Source organism: Bos mutus, chromosome 8 (genome assembly GCF_027580195.1).
Source record: "Bos mutus isolate GX-2022 chromosome 8, NWIPB_WYAK_1.1, whole genome shotgun sequence".
In the NCBI taxonomy this organism is placed as follows: Eukaryota; Metazoa; Chordata; class Mammalia; order Artiodactyla; family Bovidae; genus Bos; species Bos mutus.
This window is the reverse complement of record NC_091624.1, coordinates 73,049,167-73,069,447: the sequence shown is the minus strand read 5'-3', so window position 1 is coordinate 73,069,447 and position 20,281 is coordinate 73,049,167. Positions and strand designations below refer to the sequence as shown.

The 20,281-nt window shown below is 41.0% G+C and overlaps 1 protein-coding gene across 2 annotated transcripts in view; it reads right to left on the bottom strand.

Annotated features, from left to right (window-relative positions):
• Positions 1 to 18,623, bottom strand: part of PDCD1LG2 (programmed cell death 1 ligand 2) — a 64,313-nt gene extending 45,690 nt beyond the window's left edge. For both annotated transcript variants that reach the window (XM_070376122.1, XM_014476871.2), the window contains exons 1-2: positions 18,281 to 18,623; positions 4,996 to 5,061 (exon numbers count right to left, since the gene is read on the bottom strand). In XM_070376122.1, the coding sequence (XP_070232223.1) occupies positions 4,996 to 5,061; positions 18,281 to 18,302 (88 nt within the window). In that variant the 5' untranslated portion in view covers positions 18,303 to 18,623. The remainder of the gene's footprint in view (positions 1 to 4,995; positions 5,062 to 18,280) is intronic.
• Positions 18,624 to 20,281: the final 1,658 nt, after the last annotated feature.

The window sequence follows — 20,281 nt, the reverse complement described above, 5'->3', positions numbered from 1 at the left end:
AAGGAACACCTGTAACTTCCTCTGGAACTCCCCACAGCATACAGCAGAACTCCCCTCTTCACTGTTTGGGCCTTTGACAAAAACCCATTTTCTGCTTGCTTTTCCCCTCTGCCTTCTACAGAGTGTAAGAGTATATACACACATGGAACCCTTTATGGAAGCATGAAGTGTGCTATCTCTCAGGCAGGTGACATTTTCTGGCTAACATTCACAAGAGGAAAGGGCAATTGGCAAACATGAGTCATGTATCTGAGTCACTCAGAATAACTAGAAGATTGTTAGTTGGTCTAATTTTCCCACAATTGAAGTTTTTAAAACATGCAAAGCTTTCAGCTTGATTACTTGATATAAAATAAGTTTAGGAAAGCAGTACAGTTTTGCAATCCTAAAGTATTCTTGAAAGTGAAAGTGAAGTCGCTCAGTCTTGTCTGACTCTTTGCGACCCCGTGGACTGTAGCCCACCAGGCTTCTCTGTCCGTGGGATTTTCCAGGCAAGAGTACTGGAGTGGGTTGCCATTTCCTTCTCCAGGGGATCTTCCCGACCCAGGGATAGAACCCAAGTCTCCCGCATTGCAGGCAGACGCTTTACCCTCTGAGCCATCTTACTTATTGTAAATTACAGAGGAAATCAAAACACTTTTGCAAACAATTCTGTGAAGAGGTTTTTTTCTCAAGCTTGGCTGCATATTAGAGTCACTAATGAGAGGGCCTCAACCTCAGCCATAGTTGGTATCAGCTTGGGAAGCTTTTAAAACATGCTCAGACCCCACTTTGTATCCTATAAAATTAAATTCTAATCATTTCGTGAGGCCAGCATCAACTAAAAATAATTTCCTGGGAGTTTCTAATGTGCAAGGAGCATTGAGAAACCATTCAAAGTGTTGTTCTCAGTTTTCTTAGGCAGCTAGTTAGGAATGCAGAATCCCAGTCCCTTCCCAGGACTAAAGAAGCAGAACCTGCATTTTGACAAGGCTGGGGGATTCAAATGCATATTAACATTTAAGAAACAGAGTTATAACACTGGTTTGTATTTGGTCTGTTGTGTAAGATAGAGTAACAGTTAACATTTATTAAACACAATGAACCAGACACTAGGCTAAACTGTACATCTCATTTGATGTCCCCAAAGCTGCAAGACTGGAGTCACTGCACTCATTTCACAGATGGGGAAACTGAGGCTTAAAGAAAAGATGCAACTCGCCCAAAGTAAAAAAGTGGGAGCTCATGGAGTTGGAATTCACATTCATATCTCTGTGCCCTGAAAGCATGTACTTCTAACAGATATGACTATATATCTACTGGCCTGTGTATACTACATACATTAATGAAACAGATATACTTTTCAGCTTTATACTAAGTAAAAGACATTTGTGTTCTATTTCATATGTCATATGGTTATAAAACTAAACTTCAACGTAGCACTGAACTCCTGATGTCATCAGACAAAGGAGAACACTGAAAAAGTTTCCACAACTGCAAAACTAGGCAGACGAAATATTCATTTGGTCGTCTTGACTAAATTAAAGGGTGAAGGACGTGGCTACAGCATGAAAAATTAATACATGAAGGTTCTTTAGACAGATGAAAATAGCTGGCTTGAGTAATGCTAGAGCCTTTTTGAAAGTTCTTGGGAGAAGTTTGCATTTTATTTGCAATCAGGAGTCAGCACCTGTCATATCTCCAGGAAACACAAAACAATTTATTTGCATTAACTCCCAAGATAGCTTCCTCTTTAAGCTAATTTTATACTTTTTTTCTGCATTAACAGAAACTTAAATGCTTACAGACTTCCTACCTAAGGGATTTGAAAAGTGAGGATGGGTCTAGGCGGGGAGGTGAGAGGGGATTGCTTTACACAGCCAGTCCTCAGAAAACTCTAGTTCCTGGTTCTGGATAGATGCTGCTCTGGACACCTGACTCATGCACTTCTTTTTGCAAGAATGCTGCATGAGACATCTTGTCTACTTGAAATCCCTTCCCCAACCTGATTCTTCTGCTTTGTATATCTCAGGGGTCAGCAGATGTAGTTTTGAAGGCCGGCTATAACCTAGACAGAATGACCCAGGGTGTGGTCCCTGTCCTAGAGTGACGTCAAGCATCACCATGGCCATGTGCCTCCTGAGTTTTATTCTTCTCAGATGGATGAAGAAAGAAGGAAGCATCAATGAGAGACATAAGATTGGGGTTACTTTTTCTTCCAAGACATGACGAAGTACAAAAATAAATATTTTTCTTGAATACGTCTAAGTTACAAGATGCCTTAGGTTTTGAAATGAAAATATAAGAAAAAAAAAACTGAACTACAACGCTACAGTAATAAGAGAGTGATATGAGTGAAAGCATATATACATAGATCAATAATACAGACAGAGGGCCCAGAAAAAGACTCACACAAAGAGCCAATTGCCTTTTTTTTTTTACAAAGGTGCAAAGGCAATCAATAGAAAAAAGACAGTCTTTTCAATAAGTGAACAAATGGGGCTGGAGCGACTGGATGTCCATATACCAAAAAGAAAAATCCCAATCTACACTTCACAAAAATTTTTGTATACTATGCAAAAATCAACTGAAGGTGGATGGCAAACCTAAATGTAAAATGTACAACTATAAAATGTTTAGAAGAAAACATAGAAGAAAATCTTTCAGGTCGTGGGTTAGGCAAATAATCTAAAGATTCTTAGATATGACTAGCCATCAAAGAAAAAATTTGATAAATTGGATAGCTTCAAAATTAAAATCTCTCCTTTGCAAAAGACACTGTTAAGAGAATGAAAAGATGAACCATAGACTAGGAGAAAATATTTGCATATCACATATCTGATGAAGAATTTGTATCCAGAATATATAAAAAACTCTCAAAACTGAAAAATAAGAAAATAACCCAATTAAAAATGGTCAATGGTTTGATATGCACTTAAGAAGATATATGGATGGGCAATAGGTACATGAAAATATGCTTATCATTGCCAGATACTAGGGAAAGGCAGATTAAACCTCAATGAGATACTTCTGTACACCTATTAGAATGTCTTTAAAAACAAAAATGACAATGTCAATACCAAGTGATGTCAAGGATGTGGAACAATTGGAACTCTCATACTTTACTGGCAGGAATGCAAAAACAGTATAGATACTAAGAACAGCTTGATGGTTTCTTATAAAGTTAAATATATACTTAATGTATGTCTCAGCAATCCCACTCCTAGGTATTCACCCAAGTGAAATGAAACTCTATGCTTCCACAAAAACCTATATACAAATGTTTAAAGCAACTATATTTATAATTGCCAAAAACAGGAAACAACCCAAAAGTCCCTCAACTGGAAAATGAATAAACAAAATGTGGTGCATACAGACAGTGTGATACTAATCAGCAACAAAAAGAAATGAACTACTGATTCATATAACAATATGGATAAATCTCAAATGCACTGTGATAAGTGAAAGCCAGACAAAAGGTATGTCTAAAAATGATCCCATTTATATAACATTCTGGACAATTTAAAACTATAGGATAGAGTTGGGGGGCGGTTGAGGGACAGTTTTTGTTTGTTTGGTGACAGAACCGTTCTGGGTCTTGATTGTGGTAGTGGCTATATGACTATGTGTGAGCGTGTGTGCTCAGTCATGTCCAATTCTGCGGCCCCATAGACTGTAGCCCACCAGGCTCCTCTGTCAATGCAATGTCCTGGCAAGCATACTGGAACGGGCTGCCATTTTCTATTTTAGGGCATCTTCCTGACCCAGGGATCAAACCTATGTATCCTGCATTGGCAGGTGAATTCTTTACCACTGAGCCACCTGGCAAGTGGCTATATGATTATGCATATGTCAAAACTCATAGATGCTTTTATTTAAAAAAGTATAAATTTTTATGTCAATTTAAAAATTAGTAATTTTAAAATGAAAATATTTTCTGATAGCTTTTCACTTCACACTTGAAATTATTTTACAGATAACACAGTAGACCATCCACAGAGCATTCATATAAGGAAAGAGTTAATTTCACACCTGTCTCCAAAAATCCCAGCTGGCCAGGATCCCTTAGGAAGGAAATATCAAGTGTTCATTCAGCTGCCACTGCAAGGGCAGGGCTGGAGTAAGCAGAATATTGGGGTGTTCTCCAAAGATGGCCCCAAGTCAATGACTCTAGTGCTAGACCCTGCTGGGCAGGGAGGGGGAGGAATTCTACTGGGATCACCTGGAAGAGAGGGGAAAGCTCCTCAAAAATTTATCAGTGCCAACAAAGGCATTCTTTCTCAGTCAAAGGCAGCATGTTGGATGACTTCCCATGGGATTGGGCCTGCTATTACAGAGGACCTAATTCCCTGTGTCCATCTCTGTCTTCCTCTCTTACGTACTGGTGTTCACCACTATAAAGCACTCATGATCCTGAATGAACACGTGAATGGTCTGAACTGCCTTCCTCAGGAAAGTGAAACTCTGAAACTGCTTTCCTCCTTGCCATCTATGCCCTCGAGCAGAGTATCTTTCTTCAAAATCCAAAGGCATAGCTTAAGGTTCATTTTTCATTTAGATGCAAGGAAGACTCTGATTTCCCAATTCAAGTAACCCACATTAATGTGTGAATGACCAATGGCTGCTACTGTTGCTTTTTAATAGAGGAAGTGTCTCTGACAGAAGAGAAAAGAACAGCTGCTTGACATCTCATCTTTCAGGACACTTAACCCATGTTCTCTTGGGTCATTTCAGCAATGATGGTCTGAATGGTCTTGTCATCTTGTTACTATGTTTACTGGAGAGTGGGGATAGATGGACCAATATTATCAGTCCCTGTTTCTGTAAGATAGGGAAACAGGTGTGCACAAGCCACCCTGGGCACCATTCTTTTGACTGCGCTTGTCATAGCCGGTAATCACCCTTTCTCTTAAAGAAAGCCTTTAGCCCAAGGACCACATTCTCATCCTCATCTTCAGCTAGGGGTCATCATCTGTTCCTTTCTCAGGACCCTCCCCAGCCTTTGACTTTTCTTACCTACTGTCTGTTGAAGCTGCAGTCCCAGGCTCAAAATTAGTAGGAGGAACATGCTCTGTACCGGATCTGAAACAGACAATTGAAAGTCTCAGAGCCTTCAGCAGTTTTGCTGGATCTCATGATCTGGTCATTTGCTCACTCCTGAAAACAATGAAATGACTGGTAAACAAATCTTTGGGGAGGCAGCAGACCATAGTAGAGTAGAGCTAGGAAGAAAAGTTAAAGGCTGATTGCCTAGAGGAGATGAGAGATAGGGTAAGAAGAAGTGAGGCACTCTGTCGATCCAAATTAGAAGCCCTTCTTCCTTTTCTTGCAACCTTTTCTGAGTATGAACCAGTCCTCATGACTGGTAACCACAAAAGCTGGTTATCTGCACCTCTTTGTTTCTTCCATAGTTTCAGCGTAGGCCTTTGAAAATCAGTCTTGTTCATCAAATGGATACTGTACACCATCATTTCCAGCTGGACTGCAACTCTGGGAACAGAGCTAGATACTCTATAAATATTTGCTAGTTGACTGAGCAGGTAAAGTTGTCAAAGCTCACAAACTTTCCCACTTAAGGACTTCTCACAGCTAAAGTAAAAGAGACAGGGTATAACACTGTCAACTTCTTTGTCTTCAAAGAGGCTTTTAAATTTTATTGGCCTTGGAAGCATTTCTTCAAGGGGAATTAATCAGACAGCGCCATACATCTGAATCAGGTAAAAGCAGAGCTGCTCCGTGTACAATGGAAAGCCAGTGAAGGATATGGATCAGGAGAATGACATGACCTCATTTACATTTTTAAAAGAAGACTTAGTTTTGGTGTAGACAATAGACTACTGTTGTAAAGGAGAGTGGGATGGGCAAGATTGGAAGCAGAACGATGAGTAAGGAATTTTTTTGCAGAGATGATGATAGTTTAGACCAGAGTAGTGGGGCCAGTGGAGATGAGAGGTGGTCTGTTGAAGGTTTTTTCCATTTATACATTTAAAACATTTATTGAACTTTAAAAATTTGCCCTTTAAATTATTAAAATTTTAACAGCTTTATTGGAGTATAATTGACATACCATACAATAGAGGATTATGTGTGTGTATACATATATATTTAAGACACAGATGATTCAGTGGTACAGCTCAGTGGTTTTTAGTATATTCTACAGAACTGTGCAACCCATACTACTATCCAATTCTGGATTATTCTCATCACTCCAAAAAGGAACCCCATGCCCATTAGCTGAAACACCCCAATTCTTCTTCCCTCTTCCTCCAGTCCCTGGCAACCACTAACCTTCTTTCTGTCTCTATAAACTTGCTTATTCTGGTTATTTCATATAAATAGAATCATACAATATGTGGTCTTTTGTGTCTAGCTTCTTTCACTGAGCATATTATTTTCAAGACTCCTCTGTGTTGTAATGCATTACCAGTCTTCATTCCTTTTTATGACAAGTTGATGGCATCACCAACTCGATGGATGTGAGTTTGAGTGAACTCCGGGAGTTGGTGATGGACAAGGAGGCCTGGCATGCTGTGATTCATGGGGTCGCAAGGAGTCGGACATGACTGAGTGACTGAACTGAACTGAACTGAGCGCTGAAGAATTGATGTTTTTGAACTGTAGTGCTGGAGAAAACTCTTGAGAGTCCCTTGGACTGCAAGGAGATCCAACCAGTCCATTCTAAAGGAGATCAGTCCTGGGTGTTCATTGGAAGGACTGATGTTGAAGCTGAAACTCCAATACTTTGGCCACCTGATGTGAAGAACTGAGTCATTTGAAAAGACCCTGATGCTGGGAAAGATTGAGGGCAGGAGGAGAAGGAGATGACAGAGGATGAGATGGTTGGGTGGCATCACCGACTCAACGGACATGAGCTTGGGTGGGCTCTGGGAGTTGGTGAGGGACAGGGAGGCCTGGCGTGCTGAAGTTCATGGGGTTGCAAGGAGTTGGACACGACCGAGTGACTGAACTGAACTGAACTGATTATTCTATCGGTGTGTATTCACACCACATCTTTCTTATCCACTCAACAGTTGATAGATATTTGAGTTGTTTCCATTTGTTGGCTATAATGCTGCTATGAACATTCATTTACAAGTTTTTGTATAGATATGTTTCTGAATCACTTGAGTGTACATGTAGGAGTGGAACTGCTTGGTTAAATGGTAACTCTGTATTTAACTTTCCCAGAAACTGTCAAACTGTTTATCAAATATATGATTTGCAATGGCTCTTTCCCATCCTGTGATTGTCTTTTCAGTTTCTTGATGGAGTTCTTCGAAGCACAGATGTTTTAATTTAATTGTAACGTACAAATTAATTTTGATGAAGGCTAGTTTTGTCTAAAACTTTCTCTTTTAATTGCTTGTTCTTTAGGTGTCATCTCTAAGAAGTCATTGCCTAACCCAAGGTCACAAAGATTTACATCTATGTTTCCTTCTGAGAATTTTTCACAGCTTTAGTTCTTTTATTTACATCTTTAACCCAGTTTGAGTTAATTTTTGTCAATGGTGTGAGGTAAGATTTCACTCATTCATTTGCACGTAGACATCCAATTATCTCTGCACAATTTGTTTAAAACAGTATTCTTTTTCCATTGAATTGTCATAGCACCCTCACCAAAAATCAACTGACCTTAAATGCATGGGCTTAGCTTGAAATCTCAATTCTATTCCATTGATATAAATGTCTGTCTTATGTTTGTACCACAGATTGCTCATTATGTGGTAGCTTTACAGTAAGTTTTGAAATCGGGAAATGTGAATCTTCAAACTTGCTTTTCTTTTTTTAAGACTTTACTTTTATTATTATTTGATGTGTGGCTATTCTTGCTCTCTTGCATTTCCATGTGAATTTTAGGAAAAACTTGTCCATTTCCACACAAGAAAGCAGCTGGAATTTTGACAGGGATTGCACTAAATCTGTAGGTCTATTGGGGAATACAGCCATTTTTATAACATTAAGTCTTCTAATCCATGAATGCAGCATGTTTTTCCATTTATTTAAGTATTCTATATTTTTAAAGAAGATTTGATGGGAATTGCTGACAGGTTGTAAATATAGTTTAACAAAAGTAAATAAATCTAGGAAAATTTCTAGGTTTGGGGCTTGAGTCACTAGGAATGGAGATACCTATTAAAAAGCAGAAAACTAAGAAAGAAGCAGATTTGAAAGCAGAAATCAAGAACTGTATTTGGAATATCTTTGGTTTGAAATGACTATTAGACTCCAAGTAAAGATGTTTAGTAGGCAGGCGGACAACTGGTGGTCCAAAGTTTAGGACAGAGATACACATTTGGGAGTCATTAATGCCTAAGTGTTACTTAAAGCCATAGTGCTGCATGGTGTCTCCTAAAGAGAGAGAGAGAGAAGGGACACTGTAAAAGGACTGAGATATGGGGCATTCCAACATTTATGGGTCTTTGAGGGGAATACTAACAAAGCAAACTGGGAGAATGGGTATAAAGGCAAATTAAGCATCTCTTATTTTCTATATTCTGATGCTTTCACATCTGGAGTCTTGTTGACTCTAGAAGGACTGCCTCCTCAGGATTAGCCAATTCCTAGAGAGAGTAAACAACTTACCTATTTCATATGCAAATCAACCTATCCAGAGCCCTACCTCTAATCACCTCCTTTTGGGGCTTTCACACTCTGGGCCACTTTATATGTATCTGCTCTGATCACCCTAGGGCCAAATAACAGATTATTCAAACTAGCCCAATTCCTTCCTATGGAAACCACAGTGAGGGCTCCTGCCCACTTTGCCCCCCTCTCCTTCTACCTCCTGTGCAACACTGGTATTTGCCTGTATGTCCCTCTGAGGTGTGGCGTGCCCCTTTTCTCTTGGCATCTGTGACTATAACAAACTATTTTTTCAATTACAGTCACCTGATCTGTTGGCTTCACCACTAGTAAATAATAATAAAATAACAGATAAAATAATGAACAAAAATTAAAAAAAAATAATAATAAAACCTAGAGTTTAAAACATAGAAGGAGGGAGTTATCAGTTGAGCCAAATGCTCCTGAGCACTGGATTTAGTAGTATGAAGGTCACGGATGACCCGGGTAAGCACAGTATCAGTAGACTTCATACAGATAAAAATAGGAAGTAAGGAAGTGGAGGCAACAGAATACGGGCAACTTTTTAGAGAACAGTGCTATAAAAAGGGGAAGAGATATGAGGCAGTAGCTAGAAGGGAATGCAAGGTCCACAGGGGTCTGTATTCTTGTTTTTAACTTAGGGAGGGAGATATTACAGCAGGTAACAACTGGGTATGATAGTCATACCATACCCATATAGTCATACTATAAAGAAAGCTGAGCACTGAAGAATTGATGCTTTTGAACTGTGGTATTGAAGAAGACTCTTGAGAGTCCCTTGGACTGCAAGAAGATCCAACCAGTCCATCCTAAAGAAAATCAGTCCTGAATATTCATTGGAAGGACTGATGCTGAAGCTCCAATACTTTGACCACCTGATGTGAAGAACTGACTCATTGGAAAAGACCCTGATACTGGGAAAGATTGAAGGCTGGAGGAGAAGGGGATGACAGAGGATGAGATGATTGGATGGCATCACCGACTCAATGGACATGAGTTTGAGTAAACTCCGGGAGTTGGGGATGGACAGGGAGGCCTGGCATGGTGCAGTCCATGGGGTCGCAAAGAGTCGGACATGACTGAGCGACTGAACTGAACAACTGGGAACAAAATCTAGTGCTTTCCAGCAAGAAATGCTCAAGACACACCTTTGCTGGACTTGAAAACTCTCTTCCTTATTGTAAATGCAAATATATCCAGAAAAGATATCATTTTAAGCTGCATCTGTAGCCTAGCACTTTCTGAGCATTTTTGTTTCTAGAATACAAAAGGATAGCATGTAGCATATAGTTCTGGCGACAGAAAGGACTCCGGATTCACCCAATACTGGTTCTAACTTCCCCTTCTTCCCTCCCCATCCAAGGGGACTTTCCTTGCACACTGCTTCCTTGAGCCAACTAAGAGAGAGTCACTGTCATAAAGGTACTTTCCAACCAGAAGTCTTTCATCTAAGGATAATGTGCCCCATGCAATGATTAAGAGTTCAGGTTCTAATGTCAGGAACATCCTGAGTTCAAATTCTGAGTCTACAAATTATTAGCCTCTTTCCTGGTGGCTCAGATGGTAAAGAATCTGCCTGCAATGCAGGAGACTCAGGATCAATCCCTGGGTTGGGAAGATCCTCTGGAGAAGGGAATGACTACCCACTTCATTATTCTTGCCTGCAGAATTCCTTGGACAGAGGAACCTGGCAGGCTATAGTCCATGGGATCACAAAGAGTCAGACATAACTGAGTGACTAACACTTTCACTTTCAAGACCTTAGATAGTTTATAAAAACTTCTGTATTCCATTTCCATAAAGAGTCAGTAATAATAACTCTTACTTCAAGCCAGAACCCTGGGGGGTCATCTTAAACCTACTCATCTCTCATCTTACACATTCAGTCCATCCCTCAGTCCTATTAATTCTACTTCCTGGATACTTCCTGATGATGCCTCTTCTTCCCACAGCCCTACTATCACCTTAATTCAGCTTCATATCATTTTTCCTTACACCACAGCATAGCCTCCTCATGCCATTTTTACCTTCTAGTCTTGCTTCCTTCTGTTCCATCCTTCTCTAGTGGTCACAAATCTTGGAGTCATCCTTGATTCCTATGTTTTCTCACCTACATCTGATTCATGAATAAATGCTATAAGCCGTTATTTAAAATATATCCAGAATCTGACCACATCTCACTGCCTCTATTAATATATCAATCTCAGCCATCACTGTCTCTCATGGTGATTCTAACTTTGGCTTCCTACAGGTGATTCTCAACACAGGAACCAGAGCGAGTCTTTAAAAATATGAGTTGAATCATGTCTGCTCAAAACATTTTGGTGGCTCAATATTTCACTGAGAATAAAATCATAAGTCCTTCCAATAACCCATATAAGAGAGGCCTCTGTGTTAAGCCCCTCCTGCCATGCTTTAGAAAACCCTATTGTGGCCATGCCCCTTCTGCAGTGTGGGGTGTTTGCTGGGCTGAGAGGTATTATCTGGAGCCCTCGACCTTACCCCATGACCCATTACAATCTGTGTCTTTGGGATGCTAGACTTCCCTGACCAAATGGCCCTGAGCCCACTTCCAGCCTGTGCAATACCTTCCTCACACCCACCCCTTTAAGAGTGGATCTTGCTGCCAGCGTGCCTATCCCCACCCTTGGATGTTTTCTTTGCTCTTTCTAGTGAGACTGCCTTATATAAAATTGCAACAGCACCACCTCCCCCGTCCCCAGCATTTCCAATTTTCCTTGTCTGTCTCTCTTTCCCAAAACTTTTGTTACCATTGAATTTACCATATAATGTACCTGTTTTATTGTATTATTAATATTACCTGCTGTCTTCCATTATAATATAATCACTCAAAGGGCAGGGATCTTTGTCTGTTTGCTTACTGCTATGCCTTCAGCCCTAAGCACAGTCTGGCAATAAGGAGGCACTCAGTTAATATCTATTGGATGAACCATCCCTTTACCTAGCAGGCAGAACAATCTCTTGAAAACTGAATAATCAAACCTAAACCATGTCACTCCTGCTTAAAAGACTTCAACAGCTCCCACTGTTTACAAGGTGATGTCTTCAAGGCTAGAACAGGAGCTCTTTGTACAGTCATCCCCTGGTATCTTGCAGGGTATTGGTTCCAGGATTGTCTGCAGATACCAAAATCCAGGGATACTCAAGTCCATTATGTAAAGTGGCATAGCATAGCTGGCCATATACATAGGGTTGTAGAGCCCTTTGGATGCAAAAGGTGGACTGCACTTGATTTGGTCCTTATAACTGTGTGCTGAACAGACAAGTGAATGAGTGTTTGTATGCACAGCAATTTAGCATCATACTCAGGAATCTTAGTCTCAGTTCAGTTCAGTCGCTCAGTCACGTCCGACTCTTTGCGACCCCATGAATCGCAGCACGCCAGGCCTCCCTGTCCATCACCATCTCCCGGAGTTCACTCAAACTCACGTCCATCAAGTCGGCGATGCCATCCAGCCATCTCATCCTCTACAGACTCCCAATTGACACAATTCTATCAGAGAAACAGAAACTATATAGCGGCTGTTTATTTTGGCTGCACACAAGAACTTTTTATCAAACAGAGCCACTCATGCATGGGGAGGCCTCATTCCTGGAATTCTTTAAGCACAGGGTACATGCTGAAACAAAGGTTTCCACAAGAGGTAGAAAGTGATCCCTTTTTAACAGTAAGATTATTGACAAGATTATCTGCCAGAAGAATGTTTCCACAGGTATCTCAAGCCCCTCACCAACCTCCCTCAAAACACAGCAATCTGGATAAGACTTGTGCCTCCTGGGCTCCTTAGGAGAACCACATTTTCTGAAAAAAAGTGGATTCTTAAAGCATTTAATGTTAGGGAAGTATGAATTCTTTCATACTCAGTCAGGCAGGGCCTGGAAGAATTTATCTGGAGAGCTTATAGGGTGTATTGCCTAAATCAATTAACTTGATGCATCATTTACAGAGTGCCGATGGGTGAGGTACTTCTTCAGCCAAATGAGCATTGTGATGACTCCTCCACAATGCAATGAACATGTTCAAACAACCACAGCCTTCTCTAGCTTTCTCTTTTAAAACTCACCTTTGTTTTGGATATAAATATTTTCCTATGCCTTGCCTATGCCTGGTCAGTTGTTCATTTCATCTTAATTATATATCCCTTATGGACGCATTTGGTTTTGCTAGTCTTTCCATCAAGCAGAGGAAGATTATAGCTATCCTTGTATCAGGCAGGATGAAGTGAAGTGAAGTCGCTCAGTTGTGTCAGACTCTGCGACCCCATGGACTGTAGCCTATCAGGCTCCTCCGTCCATGGGATTTTCCAGACAAGAGTACTGGAGTGGATTGCCATTTCCTTCTCCAGGAGATCTTCCCAACCCAGGAATCAAACCTGGGTCTCCAGCATTGCAGGCAGACGCTTTACCGTCTGAGCCACCAGGGAAGCCCTTAATGAAAGAAAGGAATGTCTTAAAACTCAGAATGGCACCAGGCCCCTCACCCATAATAAACACTTTGGAATGTGAGTGGAAAAAATAGTTTTTAATCAAGTAATCCGTTTAGCTGAATTTCTTAATTTCTGGATAATTCTTAATGAAGTTCTGAGTAGTTCTTGATAATTCTGCCTGTGAGCATGTCGTAGTAGTTGAGGGCAAGGCAAGTAGTTGAGGGAAGTATGAACTCTTTCATACTCAGTCAGGCAGGGCCTGAAAGAATGACCTAAAATGGAACAAAATGGCATAGGATAAGCTTTGAGAAATTTTCTTGTGGCTCCAGGAGGAGTCAAGAAAGGCCCTCTTGGTCAGGAGATAATCAAGCTTGAGAGTGAGAAGAAATGAAAGCTACCATTTTTAGATTTGTGAAAGGTCCTGCTCAAATTGCTGTCCTCTTTCTGTTGTCACCCAGGCCACTAGAGAAGCTGCTGCTATTGGTGGCATGGTGGAAGGTTTAGGAGACAGGAGATCCGGTCTTTGTCTCTGCTGCCTTAAGAACTTATTCTCCACTTTCTACAAAAGAAGGGTGAACTAGGTGATTTCCACAGTCCCTTCCATGTGCCATCTATGCAGCTAACAACCAATCTCAACTATTTTGTTTCACCATGTTAGGTAATCCTCAAGTGTGCAACATACCAAGATTTTTGATGAACCATGAAAACTTTAATACTTTTAGGTATTAATGTGTGATTCCATTTCTAACTACCAAAAGTACTATTGGCATATCAGTAACATTTGATCACTAGTGAAAGTTACAATAAGTAAGATTGGCCTTATTCCAGCTAAAGTCTTTCACTCCTTTCCTCTAAAAGGCATTTAAGAAAGAGAGTTAAGATGATATCATAGAGATAATTGATACATTTTAACTTATAAATGTGTATTTATATGAATGTGTGTGAGGGTGCACTCGTGTCTGAGTCTTTCCAACCCCATGGACTATAGTCCACCAGGTTCCTTTGTCTATAAGATTATCCCAGCAAGAATATTGGAGTGAGTTGCCACTTCCTCCTTCAGGGGCTCTTCCCAACTAAGGGATCTAACTCATGTCTCCTGCGGCTCCTGCACTGGCAGGTAGATTCTTTACCACTGAGTCACATGGGAAGCCCATATAATGTGTTCAGTTCAGTTCTGTTGCTCAGTTGTGTCCAACTCTTTGTGACTCCATGAATTGCAGCACGCCAGGCCTCCCTGTCCATCACCAACTCCCGGAGTTCACTCAGACTCACGTCCATCGAGTCAGTGATGCCATCCAGCCATCTCATCCTCTGTCGTCCCCTTCTCTTCCTGCCCCTAATCCCTCCCAGGATCAGATGAGTCAACTCTTTGCATGAAAGTACTGGAGTTTCAGCTTTAGCATCATTCTTTCCAAAGAACACCCAGGACTGATCTCCTTTAGAATGGACTGGTTGGATCTCCTTGCAGTCCGAGGGACTCTTAAGAATCTTCTCCAACACCATAGTACAAAAGCATCAATTCTTCGGCACTCAGCTTTCTTCACAGTCCAACTCTCACATCCATACACAACTAATGGAAAAACCATAGCCTTGACTAGATGAACTTTTGCTGACAAAATAATGTCTTTGCTTTTGAATATGCTATCTAGGTTGGTCATAACTTTCCTTCCAAGGAGTAAGCGTCTTTTCATTTCATGGTTGCAATCATGATCTGCAGTGATTTTGGAGCCCCCCAAAATAAAGTCTGACACTGTTTCCACTGTTTCCCCATCTATTTCCCATGAAGAGATGGAACCAGATGCCATGATCTTAGTTTTCTGAATGTTGAGCTTTAAGCCAACTTTTTCACTCTCCTCTTTCACTTTCATCATATGAATATGTACATAGACATAAAGTTGAACTTTTGATCTGAGACCCAGGTAGACTATCTGTAGACTTAAGACACAATTCTAATGAATTTAACTTAGCAGTTCAAATTTAACTTAAATTCAAATTGAATCTCAACTTTTTAATCAATAAATAGTAAGCTCCCATTTTTTTCAAGTTTTTATAATAGACTGTGAGAATCAATAGAAGGATTCACCTAAGAAAGCATCCTACATTTAAAGACATTATAACACAGTCAGAAGGTTAAAACTCGTACACATTAAAAATAATAAGTGGCATAGAATATTTTGCATGAAGATGAAAAAACCCTGGAAGCTGACTGGTAGTGATGGGATTTGAAGTGGGTCTTTGAAGCACTGATAGGAATTGGAGAGCTGAAACAACTCTTAAGGGCACTGCAGACGGCCCAGGAACAAACATGTAGGGCATGTTGAGGAAGACAATGAAGAGCATAACCTGGCTGGAAATATAATTTGAGAATGTTAAGAGCTTAATACCAGGTAGAGCTGCCAAGAAAGACAGTGACAGTCACTCAAACACTGAGTGACAATAACAAAGAAGTTTGGAAAGATTAAATCTAAGTTTTGTTTTTTTTTTCCCTTTAGTATATAATGGTGGAAAAGTGGAATTAGAGGCCAGCTACTTGATTAGGGGGTTCACAGTATTCATCCAGAAGTTTGGTAAAGCCCCATATTTAGGGTCAAAAAAAAAAAAAAAAAGAAAAAGGGAAAGGAAGGAGAAATTTATTATAAGACAACTGATGGGAAAATTGACAAAACAATTGACAAGTGATCAGCCACATGGGAAAGAAAGAGAAGCAACAAGTTGATTGTGATTTTTGAGGCCAGACTGTCAAGACAATATTGATGTTATTGGGGGTGGGGAACAAATATAAGACCAAGAACTGATTTTTAAAGGGAAGATGATGGGTTGAGTTTGAGTCAAGAAGTAACGCAAGGCAGTCAAGAAAACTGTAGGTCTAAAGTTTGGGACACTATTTGAGACTAGAGATAAAAAGTTAATTCTGATAAAAATGTAAGATGATACTAAGGAATAAATTAACTCTCTGAGAGGGAGAGTATAAAAAAAAAAGAGATTAGAAAGGAAAAGTCTGAACTCTGAGGAATGCTCCAAAATTTGGAGAGTAGGAGTAAGAGACCAGAGAAGAAGGCAGAGAAGAAATGATCTAAGAGTGAGAAGCTTCATTATCACAATATCTCAGAGCCATGGGAGGAAAATCCCAAGAAGCAGAAGGGGCTGATAATAGACAGATCAGGAGAGTAAGAACTGGGAATCAGTCCCAGGGGTATTGGAAAAGGCTGGAGAGCACCGAGATGACTGGGGCTGGATAAACTTTCAGATTCCTCCATCTATCCTAGAATTCTGCGAGTTGATTTGAAAATTAGGGGAACACAACCTGAGGAAGCCCCATTGCAGAAGACCCAGGATGGGATATGAGGAGGCCAGGATGCAGTTGCCTCATTACAGGGTAACCCAAGTATGACACGGTTAATGCTGGTGGCATATTTGGATGTTGCCATGTGGAATAAAAATGACACACAACAACCTAAGGATCGCTGTCCAGTGCATCTTAAAGCAAGTCAATCTGAGGTGTAACTCCTAATACTGTCCCTGAGGAATCTGCTTCACTTCCATCAGTCCCATTGCCTGCTATATTTTATGCAAACATCCCACATCTAATGATTTACCTGCCATTTCAACAAATCAACTAATTCAACAACTGAACAAGCACTCAGTGAGAACCTATGCATATACACTATGATAGGCACTCGGGATTCAGAGGACCTAAAAGGTGTGTCTTACCCTACAAGGAGCTGAAGTTTAATGGAAAGGTTCACAGACAGAAGAAATCTGAAAAGACACCTTGAACAGAAAGCAAGGAAGATATGTTGATAGTGAGAGTTCAGGTAATGAAGGCAAATAGACCAGTTGAGTGGCAACAGATACAGTTCATCTATTCATAAACTCTTAGACTTCAAAGGGAGCTTAAAGAACATCCAGGTCAACTGGCATTTAACTCCTGCTACAACTGTCTGAGGGCTTCCCAGGTGGTGTTAGTGGTAAAGAACCTGCCTGCCAATCCAGGAGATGTAAGAGCCGTAGGTTTGATCCCTGGTTCAGAAGCTCCCCTGGAGGAGGGCATAGCAACCTACTCCAGTGTTCTTGCCTGGAGAATCCCATGCATAAGGAAGCCTGGCAGGCCACAGTCCATGCGGTTACAAAGAGTTGGACGTGACTGAAACAACCTGCCACACATGCACAACTATCTGATTACTGCTCACAGTGAATATTCTTACTGTGCATTTTACCAATGTATGTCATTCATTTCCTTCCACAGGACCACAGAATTTCAGGGTTAGAAGACCTTAAAGTGAAAGTGAGAGTGAAGCCGCTCAGTCTTGTCCGACTCTTTGCGACCCCCGTGGACTGTAGCCCACCAGGCTCCTCTGTCCATGGGATTCTCCAGGCAAGAATACTGGAGTGGGTTGCCATTTCCTTCTCCAGGGGATCTTCCCAACCCAGGGATCAAACCTGGGTCTCCTGCATTGCAGGCAGATGCTTTACCCTCTGAGCCACCAGGGAAGCCCTTATCTATAGGTAATTTCATTCAAGTTTCACCTCCTCACTTCAACCATTTCTCACATGAGTTCCTTATCATCTCTATTCTATTATGTACACATGGGTAGTGACCAGTAGTGGTTTTCCTTCATTTTGCTAAACTTTCTTTTATCATTTTATGTAGAGTAGAAGCCCTTTAGTAGGCCCAAGTCACACTTTTGTTAAATAATGGTTGTTTATAAGTTAATGCGCATGGTTGGTTTTTTTGCCGTGTCCCTCGGCATGTTGGCTCTTACTTCCCTGACCAGGAATCAAACCTGCAACCCCTGCATTGGAAGCTAGGAGTCTTAACCAGTGGATCGCCAGGGAAGTCCTGGTTTGTTTGTTTGTTTTAAACAACTGATTTTTAGAACATATCTTGTAAACACAGGCTACTGTGGAATGTTGACGGCCTGCCAAAGGGTTAATCACAAACAGATGTTGGATGTAAAAAACCAAATTTTTAAGTTCCATTAACTTTCCAAAATTCTAAGTGGAGTGACAATTTCAGGAATATTTCAATTTTTTCCATTCACATTTATTTTGTGCAGAAAAAACAAAAACAAAAACAACAACTCACCTTTTAAAACTGCTCAGCAAGAATAATAAGCATAGGACCAACAAGAGAAATCCTACTGTTTTGAGGACAGGTGGAAATTAGCTTGTTTATGCCCCTGAACACAATTTCTGAGGCAGTTTCCCACATCTCCAATGGTGTGGAGAGAAAATGTGCCTGCACTTACCCGACTGTGGCAGCCTCATCATGGTCCGCAACACCAACTCACAAAACGAGACAATCACAGCCCATTTGATACTCCCATCAGGCCTTGGTGAGGCTCCTCAGGCAAAGACTCAAAAAGAAAATAAAACAACAAACAGTAGCTCTTTGTCAGTCCTCACAGAAGCCAACAAAACAAACAGCCAAAATGAAAATAAAACCTAGGTTGCTGCCTGGGTTCTTTCTAGCTGGCAGAGGGACAGCTAGAAAGGAGATGGCAGCTGACAGAAAAATATGGAGATAAGGTACATTAAGCAAGAGGAGAAAAGATATCATCCCCATCCAGCTCAGGCTTTCTCTTAACATGAGGACAATTCAAACCAAAACTGATTCTAAGGAACTGATTACAGCCCAGCCTACTGGGAGGTTTTTGTTTCACTTTCAGCGTTGCACATTCTAGCTACGCACCAAGAAGTTTGCATAGATATTATCTGTTTTCTTAGGCTGCTGTAACAAATCACTACAACCTGAGTGGCTTAAAACCACAGACAGTGTATCTACATTTCTCTCACAATTTCTGAGGCTAGAAGTCAGAGGTCAAGGTGTCACATGGCCATACTCCTGCTGAAGGCTCCAGGGAAGAATGCTTCCTTGCCTCTTCCTACCTTCTGGGGACTCCTGTCAAACCTTGGCATTCCTTGGCTGCAGCTGATCATCCCAATCTCTGCCTTCATCTTCACCTTATTTATGACCTTATTCCTTGCTCATATTCTTTGTGTCCTCTCTTCTTCTTATAAGAACACCAGCCATTGTGTTAGTGCCCACCCTACTTCAGTATGACCTCATCTTAACTAATTACATTTGCTAACACCCTAGTTTCAAATAAGGTCACATTCAGAGGCTCCAGTGGGCATGGAATTTTGGGGGAACACTATTCAACCCACTACAGAGCTTCATTTCATTCTTGGAGCAACTTATGGTCTAGATACTGTTAGACCCATGATACATATGAGGAAACAGTTGACATCAAGCAACCTTTCCTCAGTTGCATGGCTGTATTTGAACTCAGGCCTCCGAGGCCCCACTACACCATGAGGCTTTTCAATAGGGAGACTCAAACCTGGTGGCAAGGAAAGGACAACTTGCATGTAGTCCTAAAAGACCAACTCCATTCCTATGACCCCAATTCGCTTGGTTCATAGGAATGAGGTCAGAAGAGACAGGGTAGGTTTTCTTAGTCATATTTCTCTGATGTGTTCTAATCCTCTTAACATGTCGTACCTCTAAATCTCCCCTGCCTAACTGTTTTTCTTTTGAAAAAGCAGCATTTTCCTTTCCTCCTTCTCATTCTTTATATTTCATCTCTTAAAGCAGAAGGGATGAAACTTGTAGTAGCTGCAAATAGGAGTGGCTGCCTAGACCCCGAGAATTGGGCTGTGTGGGGAACTGCTTCTCCACCCATAGCTCTAGGCATATGCTTTTAATGAGAGTTGCCTGCTGTTACTTGACCTTCCTTCAGAGAATGGACGAATATCCCCTGCAAGACTCTAAAAAGTTCAGCATCTGTGGGGTCCACATACCACCCACCAGAGTTCCTGCCTTTCCTCAGGAGGGAGATATACTCTCTACTGTCCCCCTTCCTCTACCTCGCCTGGGCCCCATGGCATTGGTGGGGCTGCCAGGAAAGTGGCAGGCAGGGAGCTTTGGGGCACATGGTGAAGGTGCTTCACAAGCAGGATTCAAAAATGTGAAACAAAGAACGTGGTGATCTGACCATCTCCAAGTCTTCATGGGGAGTGTTCTTGAGGGACAAGGCTCTGCATTTAAAAACTAAACATTCAGCAAGATTATAATATATTGCTATGAAGGGAAAAGAAGTTTCAAACCTCATAGGAATCTCAGTTCACAGAGTGATACCCTGATCATCAGAAGCATCTCTATTCAGCTAAAGAGCAAAGACTCCGGAAGCAACTTAGAAGAGCTGACTGGGGACCTCCCTGGTGGTCCAGTGGTTAAGAATTTGCCT